Consider the following 12,430-nt stretch of genomic DNA (forward strand, 5'->3'; position numbering starts at 1 on the left):
GCTTTGGAAAACTAGTGAATCATATCCCAGAGTGGGGTGATGTGAAATGACTTTGGTTCAGCTCTCAGGGGCCTAGACAAACATTTATTGAGTTTCAGGTCGCATGGGTTTGCAGCCCCTTAAATTTCAGGCCCTACTTCAATTGAATCCTCAACTTCAAAGCAAAACTTAGATATTCCTTCCTTTCATGCCCAAACTTGGCATTTCATATCATTTTGACAAAAGAAAGAAAAATAAAAACAAACTTAGAGGAAAAAGCCTGCTGGAGCTCACTGCACAGCTGAGCCTTTGCTACAGTGATGTAGATTAGATGGCGGGAGATGTGACACAGTGATAAAGAAAGCCTGAACTCTGTGCTCCTCACATAACTGGGCACCAGTTGGATCTGGACCAACAGCTCCACTGGAAAGAAAACCCTTCACTTGATTTTAAAAAGAAATAAAATACTCTTTGCCTGGATTCTGACCCTTTTGCAAGTGAGGTCCCAGCCGTTTCTGCAGCCTCACTCCACACTGAACTCCTGCCAGCTCGCCGGGTTCCCAGCATCTTGCTCCCTGCTGATCTGTGTCTCTCTCTCCTTGCAATTGAAGCGTAACATGGAGACTGAAAAGATCCCCAGCCTCCCAAGTGAGCTTGTCAGCGTGCAGAACTCCTGTCAGCTTCCTTTTTTTTTTTTTGGGAGACAGATGCAGCAGGACTTGAAGGCATGTCTTTGCTCTGTTGACTGCACTGAGTCAATCAAACACTTGGCCTAGAAACCTTGAGAAGTCCCATTCTGTGGGAATTTTCAACACCACATTCCTCCAAGTGCAGGGCTTTTAGGCTGAATGAACTGGTAGAAAATAGGCCAAGGGTTTCAAAAAATCACCTCCAGCAAAGCCCCATCACTGCAAGATGGATAAATTCATCCCTAGTGTCCATCTTCTTCCTCATTTCACTTACAGATTTTTCTTCACCCTCTGACCCTGTCAGAACAGCACTGGGGATCAGTTTGGCCCCATGCTTTGAAATGACTCATGAATGAGCCAGTCTTCCTCCCTGTAAATGGGACTTGGCAGGTCTGCGCTAAGTGCTGTAAAATTTCTGAGCCTGGAGGGGCTGTGGGGCTCGGGGGAGCACTAATGGGGTGTAACCCAGCTTTGCAGCACTGTGCTGCAGCACACAGCCTGCACTAGCTGCTGCTCAGTGGCCTGTGTGAAATGAGCTGTTGCTCTGATTCCTGCTGCTGCTGCTGAGAGCCTGTCCAATGCACGAGACCACCCAACGCTGACTGGCATTGCTGTAGGCAGCAGAGGCAGCAGGGACTGAGCAGCAAGGGAAATTAACCCCACTCCTTTCAGGAGATGTTTCATCTGCACTGTTCAGTGCAGGGCACCATTAGCACAACAGCAATTGGATCTAAAGCCTTGCTCCTATGGTTTCTGCAGGTTTGAATTGTACCCTCTGCAGAGGAAGCTCACTCTGCCCTGCTAATCCTGTCTGCTGGTTTGTTTTTCCTTTCTCCTGGCTCCAGGGATGTTAGGCTTTGGTTTTATATCACCTTTTTGTTTGCCCTATATAGGGTAGACTTCCAGCCACTGCTGGTTTGGGGCCAGGGCCACAATAGCACCCAGCAGTCACATTGTCTTCACTCAGCACTTTGGTTGGTGCCCAGTCAGACAGGTAGGGCCAGAGTGTGCCTTCATTTGCATTCTGAAAATGAGTGGAAATAAACTACAGGGCTGTTTGCTGTAACTATCCTACAAAAACAGGAAAACCACTGCTTCATGGAGCAGGAGGGATGGATCTGTCCATGCAGACTTGGGATTTGTGTCTTTCTGAGGCATCCACTGCCAAGACTCAGTGTGTTGGGTCAGGCAGTTTGAACAACATAGCTCTTCCTGGGGTTATACAAAGTAGTACACATAACCCTACATATACATAGGGTTATAGAGCATATATACACCTGCAGGGGATTTATCAGCAAGACAAAAGCAGTTGCAAGGCTTGTCAGTTCCAAAGGTCTGGCATTGCAGAAAGACAACAGGTCATGCTTAGGCTCCTTATCAAGACTTTAGTAGAAGGAAATCTCATTAGATAAAAGCAGTGATTTTCACCTGGAATTAACCTTCCAGAACTATTTGAAGATGTTTCACAGGCCTTGTTTCTGACCAGAAACATCTGATCCAAGAAGCTAAAGAGTGCTGTCCTTCTCCTGGGGCTGATCTTAGGAACTGCTGGAAATGGGAAGTGTCTAACTTGTTGCAAGATTAGTTGAAGAGGGCCAGTACTGGTTGAGTGATCTGCTCTGATATGTTATCTAGTAGTTCAGCCTCTGCACTCACAAGGACTGCACTGATCATTCTTGCAAACAAGTGAGAACATATGCCCTGGTATTGGGGTTGTTGTGGAAATAAACTTGTGAGGCATTTGGGTACCTCAGAATGGTAATGATGGAGCCTATGAATACCCAAGAATATTAAATTATGATAATACTTCTGAGGGTGTTTTCAGTGTAAGGCCTTCCCAGTGCTACCTTCATTTGCAGTCTTAAATTAATCTTAAAAATACAGTGTGCTACAGGGAGACATTTTCCTTCCCTTATTATTTCACTGATATGCAAAGAGAGGCGGAGATCACTAAAAATTTAAGTGTCTTACCCAAAGCCCCACAGCACATCAGTAACAGAGCTAAGAAGCTCAGTGGTGAGCATTCAGCCATCAATTCAGGCTTAGTTCTTGTTGGAATGGTTTCTTCTTCCTGAAGATGTGAAGTAACACTGAAAATTCCATGGTGACAAGCATTCCTTGTTGTCCTGTTTCATGTTATTTCCAGTGGGAACAGATCACACCCTGGTATGTGGATATCAATCAGTTTTGATTTGTTAGCACAGTAATGATGTGCCCATCCCCTGAGCTGTATGGCCAGGGCTCAGTCTCTTCTGGCCTTGAGAAGGTGCAGAGGTGAATGCTCCAGTGATCTTGAACTGGGCCTTCACCCCCTTTTGGATAAAACTCTTCTTGCAGTTGGAAGTCTTGGCAAAATGCGCCAACAGCTTTCTGTGTTCTGGGAAATTAAAATTGCAGGTCAGTGGCCCTGCGAGGACAGATTAATTGAAGCTCAGAAGCACAGGGCTTGTAAGATTTGAGCAATGGGCTGAGATGACTGTTGGAAGTCCATTCCAACTGAAATATTCTATTCTATTCTGTTCTATTCTATTCTATTCTATTCTCTGGGTTTACATACTATGCATTATTTACTTTCTTTTAATTACAAATGTCAACAATCTTGTTGACATTTGGTGGGGAACAATGGTCATGCCCTAATGTGGCCAGTTACTGAGCTGGGCTGGCTGTTGTTTCCTACTAGACTAATATTAATGCTTTGAAGAGGTCCCTCACAGTAAGGGCACTGATAGGGACAATAACCTGAATGTGTTTTCCTGTCAGTATTTTCTTCCAGCTTCTCATGATAGCCCATTTAAGGCATGTCCTCACTGTGTCTTGTTCCAAAGCTTATTGTTGATTTATGAAGGCCCTTTCTGGCTTCCTTTAGATGCTAGAGATGGTCTTTAGCCTTTGAGCTTTTCAGCAGGTTATTATGATGGCATTTCTGAAGGTTTCTTATTGTATGTGGTAAAACAGTGACTCCATACATTCTTTGTTTAAAAAATGTGCATGGCAAAGCAGAGAAAAACCCAAACAACAGGAAGCGATGCCAGAATTGGACCCACTTAAGAATTTGTAAAGTACAGCAGTGAAAACTGTGCCAGGTTGCTTCTATTCTTGTAAAATAATGCACGTTTGCTGTGGAGGCCTGTTTCCTGCCACAGCAAAAGGTCTTTTTCCTTCTGTGAGCTTTCAAGAGGCGTTAGATCATTACTAACTCCTGTGTCCACCTCCAGTCCAAGATTCATGCTGCAAGAAGCCTGAGTGAGATTGCAATTGACCTGACTGAAACTGGAACCCTCAAGACCTCAAAGTTGGCCAACATGGGGAGTAAAGGCAAAATTATCAGCGGAAGCAGCGGGAGTCTTCTGTCATCAGGTAGGTCCTTTGTCCTGTAACTGGAGGGAGTATGGTGGGGAGGGCCATGGCCATGGTATAATGGGGAGCAGCCAGAAGCTGCACTGCAGAAATGAAAGTCATTTCCCCTTAGCCTTTCTGTCTGTCCAGGTGGCAGTCCATCTCTCAGCACACTGCTCCACAAACAGCACAGGCAGCAGCCTCCCCCTCTCTCTTTACCACCACTCGTTTCCTCCTTGACTCCAGGATGTCATCTCCAACCTCTCAATTTCCAGCTGAAACCTGGTCGCTCTTCACAATTTCTACCCTAAACATCCCATGGTATCCAGCTTACCCTGAGGTAGATGGGTTTGTGAAGGAGTGCCCAGCCAGCAGTGGGGAAGCAGTCACCCAGTGCAGCTCACAAGGGAAACTGAGGCTGGGAACTGGTGATGTTCCTCAGCATTGTTGAGACAGAATGTCTTCTTCACCAAATGCACATCTGCTTTGCCTCTCTGTTGCTGGGATTTGGCTGCTGTCCCAGGCTCAACAAAACTATTCCCTGGCACTGTACCAAACTAGTGCCAGGGTCCTGAAGATTTCTTGTTGTGGCTTAGAGCACTTTCCTGTGTGAGGAAGATGTCATGTGTGAGAGAAACCCAAGGAAAGGTGATGCAGAGGAGAGCTGGAGCAGGAGGAGAGAAGGACAGGAGAAGGGGGGTCAGGAGGTTGTGACTCTTTGATACTCTTCTGTCAGTCTGAACCAGGCAAGCTGTGTGTAAAACAGAGATAAATGTCACTGCAAGCTTAAAGCAGGGGGTGATGTTTAGCAAAGAGCTTGAAACTGCTTAGGTCAGCTCTTCAGGAGGGCACAGTTTCTGGTATCACTGTAATTAACAGTTTCAGGCAATTAAATACCTTCTGTTAAGCATCACATCAGGTTATCAAAACCAAATGTGTTGAGATGTGTAACAGCAGAGAATAACCTTCTCAGGCTTGGGCAAAGGAAAAACCCATCTAAGAATGAAAATGCTTTAAAACTGAACCCACGCCGATGTAGTAGATCAGTTTTGCATCACTGTATCCTTCATGTCCCTTAAAACCCTGCTTGGAAAATGTTCAGCAAGGGGTTAAAATGTGCAGTGCTTCCAGAGCTGCTTGCTGTGCAATTCCTTGCCTTGCCTGCAGAGTTGCCTTTCTGCTCCTGAGGTCTTCCTGACAAAGTACACAATCCACTGTCTGTACCTCCCAAGCTTGGGGAGTTGCAGTAGCTCAGCAGCTCCCAGATGGGTGTCAAGTTGTTGGAAGCCTTTGTTTGTTTGGCATTCTTTCCAGCTCTCCTGCTGGAAAGTAAATAATGTTAAGTACCCCAAGAAAGTTCTTAAGGTCTTTCTAAGATCTCAGCCTTCTGGCCACCATTCCTAAGTTTGTGAGAGCTACTTGGCAGTAATCCTGTTTCCGTGTCAATATGTGGACTTTTTGTGTTCCTGAAAAAAAAAACCAAAACACTGAGGTATGCTTCTGCTCTTACACCTGGAGAAAGTGGTAGACATGTGAAAGCTGGCAAAAAATCAGGCCCAGGAAAGCTGGTGTAAGCCCAGCGTCTATCAGGGTTAAGTGTATGGAAATTCCAAACTGGGAGCTGCCCATGCTTTTATTTTTGTACTTTTGTGCTCCCTACACCTTTCTGGCTGAGCACAGGATTTGTAGACTCATCAGAATTGCACTAGTGACTAGACCCACCCAGAGTTCATTGAGGTGAGTAATTTCTTCACTCCTGGGTAGGTGGATCTGCCTACCTGGGTGCCCTCATAGCACTGTGTGAACCTCTGTTTCTGTCAAGGTGCTGCTGGTGGGCCAGGCAAGCACAGCTCCCTCCATGTGCCTTTCTTCAGAGCTGCCTGTTATGTCCTGCCAGCTCTGAGGACAGGGTTCTCCCCAAAATGTTGAAGAGAGCTGCAGAGTTTGCTGCTTCTGTGTGGAAGAGAGTATTGAGAGAAGATGTCTGGCAGAGGTCAGGTACCAAAGAATTGGAAACCCTGGATTGTTTCCACACTTAGACCCCTCTGCTCCAAGATTCCCTCCCCTCGAGCTGGGCTGGTGGAGGTGGCCCATCCCTGTCCCACTGGATGGGAGGGGGCATTCATTGTCTGTCCCACTGGGCACAGTCACTGGCTCTGTCCCAGGCTTTGTGTTTCCTCCCATTGTGCCAAAGATTATCGGCACACAACCACAACAATGATGGGTTATCGCAGTACAGCCTGCACACTGGAGAGAATAAGTGCAAATGATTAAGTGCCCACAGTAGACTTCCAGGCTATAAATACCTCAAGTGACTCGAAATCACAAGGTCAGGACTGAATCTCTGTTTGCCCCCACTTCCCCACTATTCTCAGTCTTTTTTTTTTACTGAAAATGTCTTGTAGTCATTTCCTCCCTCCATCTGACTCCCCCTCACTGGAGGGGCTGTCAGCACCATGAGGAGCATGCCAAAACTGGCATGTCTCCCCTGGGCTTGCAGCAAGTCTGCAAGGAAAAGTTTGTTGTTGCTTCCAGCTGTCACACTGTCTGGAGAAGATCCTGCTGTGCAGTACAAGGCAGACACTGCCCCACATCACTTAGAGTCTCAAGAGACAGCAGAGGGGAGATGGAATCTTACACTGGGAAGTGGCTTCCTCATGATCACAGCAATTCAAGACCAAAGTCTCAGCTGCTCCATTTTTCCCACGCTCTTGATCTCAGGCTGTCCACTGCAGATTTGCAATTCTGATGCCCAAGTCCATTTTCTGACAAGCTGACTCTAACTTTCGTCCTCATTTTGGATCTGAAGGGACCTCCCTAGGACAGTGGGCTGCTGTGGTTTAGCTCAGGGATCTTCTGCTCAGGGATCTGTTGGCCATCCCTGGACTTCTGGGGAAAGATTTGCCTGCGAATGAAAGCTCTGCTTTCACACAGGCAGGAACCAAATCAAAGCCAGCAGAACAAAACCAAGTTAGTGCTAAGGTGGATTTTTCCTTTGGAGTCTGTGCCATAAGAGCTCTGCAGGTCTCCAGGCTAGCAAGGAGCCCTGTAGTCACTGGGCTGAACCCCAGACTACTTTCTCCATCTCTGCTTTACTTCTGCATCCGCACTCCAGGAGCCTCCAGCCGCTGAGCCCCGTTCCTTCTGCAGCAGTGGAGGTTTCCTGTGCAGGGACTTGTTTACGTTTGAGAACACCACAACAGAGTCCAGCCTGCCAGTTCCCAGGCCCGGCCCGCTGCATCCGGCTGGGCCGTGTCCCGGCTGGGCCGTGTCCCGGCTGGACCGCCCCGGGGGGCTTTGGAGCGGATGAGCAGCACCCGCCCGGCCCGCGGGGGCCACTGAGGACGAGTGGCCCGCAGGATATCTGAGTGGAGCATCCTGTGTGGAGCAGCTCCAGCCCAGCTCCCTCGTAGGAAATCCTCCGTGTCGGGCAGAGAGCAGAGATAGGGGCTGTCTGGGGCTGCTGGTTGTGGTGGGCTGATATCCCGGTGCGGTGAGTCAGCCCAGGCTCTGGCACGGAGAGAGCGTGGGGGAAACTTCCCCCTCCCTGCTCAGGGGACAGCCTTCCACAGGACCTCAGCCAAACGCCATCAGCCGGATGTAGAGTGAAGGGTTTGCCATATTTAGATGTGTTTTTTCTGGAGCAGGAGACTTGGAGAATGAGAAAGAGATGTCTGGGTGTTTTTGCCTTGCTGCTGCTGCTCAGCCACCTTATTGCATCTCCTGTCCCCTCACAGCTGGTGTCACCAAGACTGGGCTCTCTCTGCTCTTCAGCATCCCATCTGTCCTCCCTGCTTGTTTTCGTCCTTCTCATTTATCCCTTTTCCAGGCTGACTCCACTCTGCTACAATAGATGGAGGAAATAGGGACAAACAATGAGCCGCTAGTAGGACTTTTCTGTCCAAAGTGGTGTCTGCCCTCACCCCTTTGGGAGGCTTTAAAGCAAAGTTTGTCTTGGACCCCAGCAGACCTGTACCTGCATGACACTTGACCAGATCTTTCAGGGATGTGACCCATGTGCTGCATGTCCCCTTCAACATCACCAAGACTGTCCTGACCTCACCAGTAAAGAAGTGAGCAGAACCCAGCCTTGTTAGTGTTGGTGAAGTTCAGCCATGAATTCTGCTGGAGAAGGAGTTGGACAGTGTTGGACATGTTCCCCCTGTCCAGCTCATGTTCTCCTGAATGTCAGTGGATGAAAAAATCACCCAGAGAGGCCATGTGGGTATCAGAAGATGAGAACTGTTTCCAAATTAGTAGGGCATTAAGTGGACATTTAGGTCACCAAGACCTGTATCCCATCCTGTGTGCTAAGAAAGAAAGAGCACATACACATAAAAACAGTCCCCAGTTCAGCAGGTTCCTGGTCCCCACCAGAGAGAAGGCCCTGTGCCTGTTACCTGGTGTATTTTCACAACCTTTTTTGTTTTAGGAACATCAAATGATTCTGCTGAAGTGTCTGTTAAAATACAGTGTTTGGTAAATCTTTGCACTGCAAATGGGAAGGAGGCTGAAAAATAATTTTCACAAAAAGGTTCAAATGCCATACAGGAAAATTACATGTTTCAGCAACATTTCTCCCATTTACTGCATTAGGAATTAACCCTAATAGTGGGAGATAAAATACCTGAGAAAGCTTCCCAGTCAGGCATTTCTGTTGCAGCAGGAGCCTCTTGTGTTAGGACTGATCTCTCGGGAATAATTTTTCTCTGTTGGTGATCCACTTTGGAAGGCACTGGGCAGCTATGACTCAGTGACCATATCTTATAAGGCTGATTTAAGGTAGTAACTGCTTGATTGGTTTGGTTTGTGCTGATCTTTGATTATTTCTTGGTTGTTCTTACGGTATTTTGATTTGTCCTGACATTTTTGGGTCAACTGCCACTGGGTTTAGAAGTGGATCTCTGATCACAGCCTTATTCAAGGTAGGCTTGATACATATTTATAAATAAAGATCCTCTAATGGAAGCCATTGGCACCCAGCAATACACTGTTCTCTGCTCATTTACAGTCATCTCATACAGGTGTGGTTCTCTTGACTGATCAAGTTTCCATTTGCTTTTTACCCATGAGAACAAGCAGAGAATCCAGCCAATAAAAATCTAATAATACACTGCAAAATAATTCAGCTTTTAAATAAAAATTCAAAACCAAAAATTAGTGCAAACAAGTGGGTGACTTTGGTTTATTTCAGCAGTAACCTCATTGCTTCACTCAGAATGTGATAGTGTACTTCCAGGTCCCCTCCAGTTCCTTTGCTTTTTGGAATCAGTGAAAAAGATGACAAAATGGGCACTCAGTGGACAAAATGTGCACCAGTTGTGTCAGGGTTGAGACCAGCATGGTTCTCACACAGGGAAAGCACAGCTGGAGCAGATGCTGTGAACTGTCTGGTCTTGATTTGGGTCCCTACCAGCTCAGCCAGAAACCTTTCTTTTCCTTCTTGTGGGCATACCCCAAATCAGCACAGGGGTCTGGCCAGGCTGTTCATATGCTTGTAAATATTTCTGTGTAGCTGCTGTGGCAACCCACACAGCAAAAAGGAATAGCTTTTAAAAATAAATCCAAGGCTGGCGTGGAGGTATGGAGCAGACAGAGGAAGGAAAGGGGAAGAGCAGTCAAAAGGAAAACATAGGTCATTAAAGTTGTCATAAAAGAAAAAGGTGCAAAACATCTGCTGGAATCATGAGCAACTTTTTATCGGGACTCGGCAGTTTGTTGACAAGTCCATGAAGAAATTCAGCAGTAGTAACTGCTCACCAGGGTTACTATTAAGAATTATTAAGTGCTGGAGAGGAGTTTCCCTACCAGTGCAAATACAGGGCCTCTAGAAGGTCCCATCAAGTTCTTCCAGCACAGATGTGTCTGCAGAGTTGAGTTTTGTTGCTTTATGAGGGCATACACAAATAAAATGAGGATGACTACAACAATTACACAACAATCTTACTGAGGTTCTCCTCCTTTGTCTGATAATGCTCAGCCTGGCTGATCTTTAGAGAGATCTCTTCCACCACCCCCACTTCAGGACAACCCACTAAAAGATTTAAGGAAGCAGAGTGGTGTTTCATTGAATAAATGCCAGCTTACTTCCTTCATGAAAACTGCAGAAAATACTGGTGGAAAAGATCTGTGAGATTCTCTGCTCCCCCTGAGCCAATGCAGAACTGATTTGTGGCAATTTTTGCCTCAGTCCTCTTTCAGTTTAGCTTTAATGGTCTGCTGGAGTAGTAGCAATGAAAGATGAAGCTGAAAGCACAAATTTCACTGTTTTGCTGCCAAAATAAAGAATTGTTCCCAGATTCCTTCCAAAGCTCTGTGAAATAACAGCTTTTTCAGCCTCCTTGGGCTGGGTGTTTTCACTGAATGCATGGAGGCCAAGCTGCAAATATATCTAGGACTCACCTCTAATCCCCATCCAATGACAGGTGCACAGAAAATTCCATGTAGCATCCTGTTGTATCTGATTCCTGCAGATAATAAAGGCCTGCTTTCTCTGTGCCATTGAAGGGCAGGGAACAGGTCACTGCTGTTAAAAAAAAATGTTTCTATTGATACACCAGCAGCAAAAGGAGGGATAAGGAGAATATCCATCCTTTATTGTATGTGGAGGAAACGTAATGACAAAGGATGAGGTTACTTCATAAAAAAATTCCCCTGAAGAGTTGAAATTACAAATGTTGTCATGACATCTGAGCAACAGAGTCTGATTTAATGCACAGACCTACTTCAGTGGGAGTTGCTGGTAATTGCCATTTGAAAAGCCAAGTCTTTTGGACATGCAGTTAAATATCTCAACCTACATCTTCACAAGAATCAGCCACTATCCCAGAAGGAGCTATGGTTGGGGTTTTCTGGTGTATTTTACGGGAATCTTGCTAGGTAATTTTGTTCCATTACAGTTTTTCATAGAACAGGTCCTGTAAGTGGATTGAATTACATGTTTGCTACTAGGATAATTGCAATTCTTAAGAAGTAGGCTGTGTTGTCATATGGTTTCTCCTAGATTTAATTTCCAAAAAAATGCATCTCCAGGGCTTTGTAAACTGTACTTTGCTATTGGGAGCTTTCATGGGAATTGTGTGTGGGTTTCCTCTAAGATCTTATTTTGCTGCTTTTACTTTTCCAGATAATGATTACAAATGTCTTTATGTGCTCCAATGTTGAATCTCTGACTGTTAGCTTAAACATTAAGGATTTGCTGTAAACAAACATGACTGGGTAACACCTGCTTCATGTCACAGTCCAATTTCTTTTTGGAAGGACTGTGTCCAGGCTTTGGTAAAATTACCAGCACTCCAGATGTGTATTCTGCTGTCAGCTGCCTAGTGAAATCATTGTTTATTGACAGGTTCCCAAGAGTCAGACAGTTCTCAGTCTGCCAAGAAAGACATGCTGGCTGCACTGAAGTCCAGGCAAGAAGCTTTGGAAGAGACTCTGCGCCAACGCTTGGAAGAGCTAAAGAAACTGTGCCTGCGGGAAGCGGTAGGCACTGGACATTTTATAACCTGGAACACTTTGTTTCTCTGTTTGTTACAGCATGCTTGTTGTTTGGAGGTGGGGTGGACTCAGAAGATGAGATTCCTTCCACAGTCACATCTTACAAAACCCGTTGTACAATGGCCTCAGGGAGATCCAGCTGTTTCAACTCCAGATTGCAAAGTCCAGGGCTTTCTTTTCCCAGAGAAGGGGACCCCAAATCAGCTGGGTACCCAGTTAGCTTGGGGCATGGAGAGTGCTCAGCATCCATGTCTGCTCTTTGAAATAGTAAATAAGTTGCATTCAGTCAGGCTTCTTATTAACTTTGATAAGAATATTCTACTACCTAAATCCATCGGAAGGCTGTTCTGTGTGCTGGTCATCACTTCTCAGAGACTTTTTACTCCATTAGCAAAAAAAACCCCGAGGCTGGCACATTTTCTTCTTGGAGCAGGCCCAACTTTACATGCTTTTCTTCTCCAAGCATGCTCTGTCATACGAGGCAGAGCACACGAGGTCTCATCTGCTCTGTGTAGGTTGCCTTCATCCAGCCAGCTCTGGCACTGCTGGAAAGGAATGCCAATGTGGTGGCAGAACTTGCAAAGAGGAAACACTGTGGTCATCCCAGGTCATGCAGGACAGCTCAGGAACTCATAACCTTCCTACTCACTTGCTCATTTTGGAGTACATAGGAAGCCATTTATTGATCAATTTAATGCTTGAGGAAATCACAACTCTGCTGCAGCTGTTGTGTGGAGATTAGCAGCAGTGTACTCAGGTCATTCAGCAATCCTCCTATGTCTACCAGGTCTGTGTGTCTGATTTTAATAACAAATTGTGACATGTAACACAACAGGAAGCTGGCTGCAGACAGTGGCACAGAGATCTTCCAGTTCTTGCTTAATGTTTGATGTGTATCTACCTTTTGACAAAAATGGGTCACTGATTCA

General features: G+C 46.0%; 1 protein-coding gene across 7 annotated transcripts in view; it reads left to right on the plus strand.

Annotated features, from left to right (window-relative positions):
• Nucleotides 1-12,430, plus strand: part of FRMD4A (FERM domain containing 4A) — a 270,813-nt gene that overhangs the window by 241,106 nt on the left and 17,277 nt on the right. For all 7 annotated transcript variants that reach the window (XM_083859687.1, XM_083859685.1, XM_083859684.1 and 4 more), the window contains exons 14-15: nucleotides 3,884-4,025; nucleotides 11,353-11,486. In XM_083859687.1, coding sequence (XP_083715813.1) covers nucleotides 3,884-4,025; nucleotides 11,353-11,486 — 276 coding nt within the window. The remainder of the gene's footprint in view (nucleotides 1-3,883; nucleotides 4,026-11,352; nucleotides 11,487-12,430) is intronic.

The sequence above is a fragment of the Zosterops lateralis genome (genome assembly GCF_965231275.1).
Source record: "Zosterops lateralis genome assembly, chromosome: 4".
NCBI classification, from domain to species: domain Eukaryota; kingdom Metazoa; phylum Chordata; class Aves; order Passeriformes; family Zosteropidae; genus Zosterops; species Zosterops lateralis.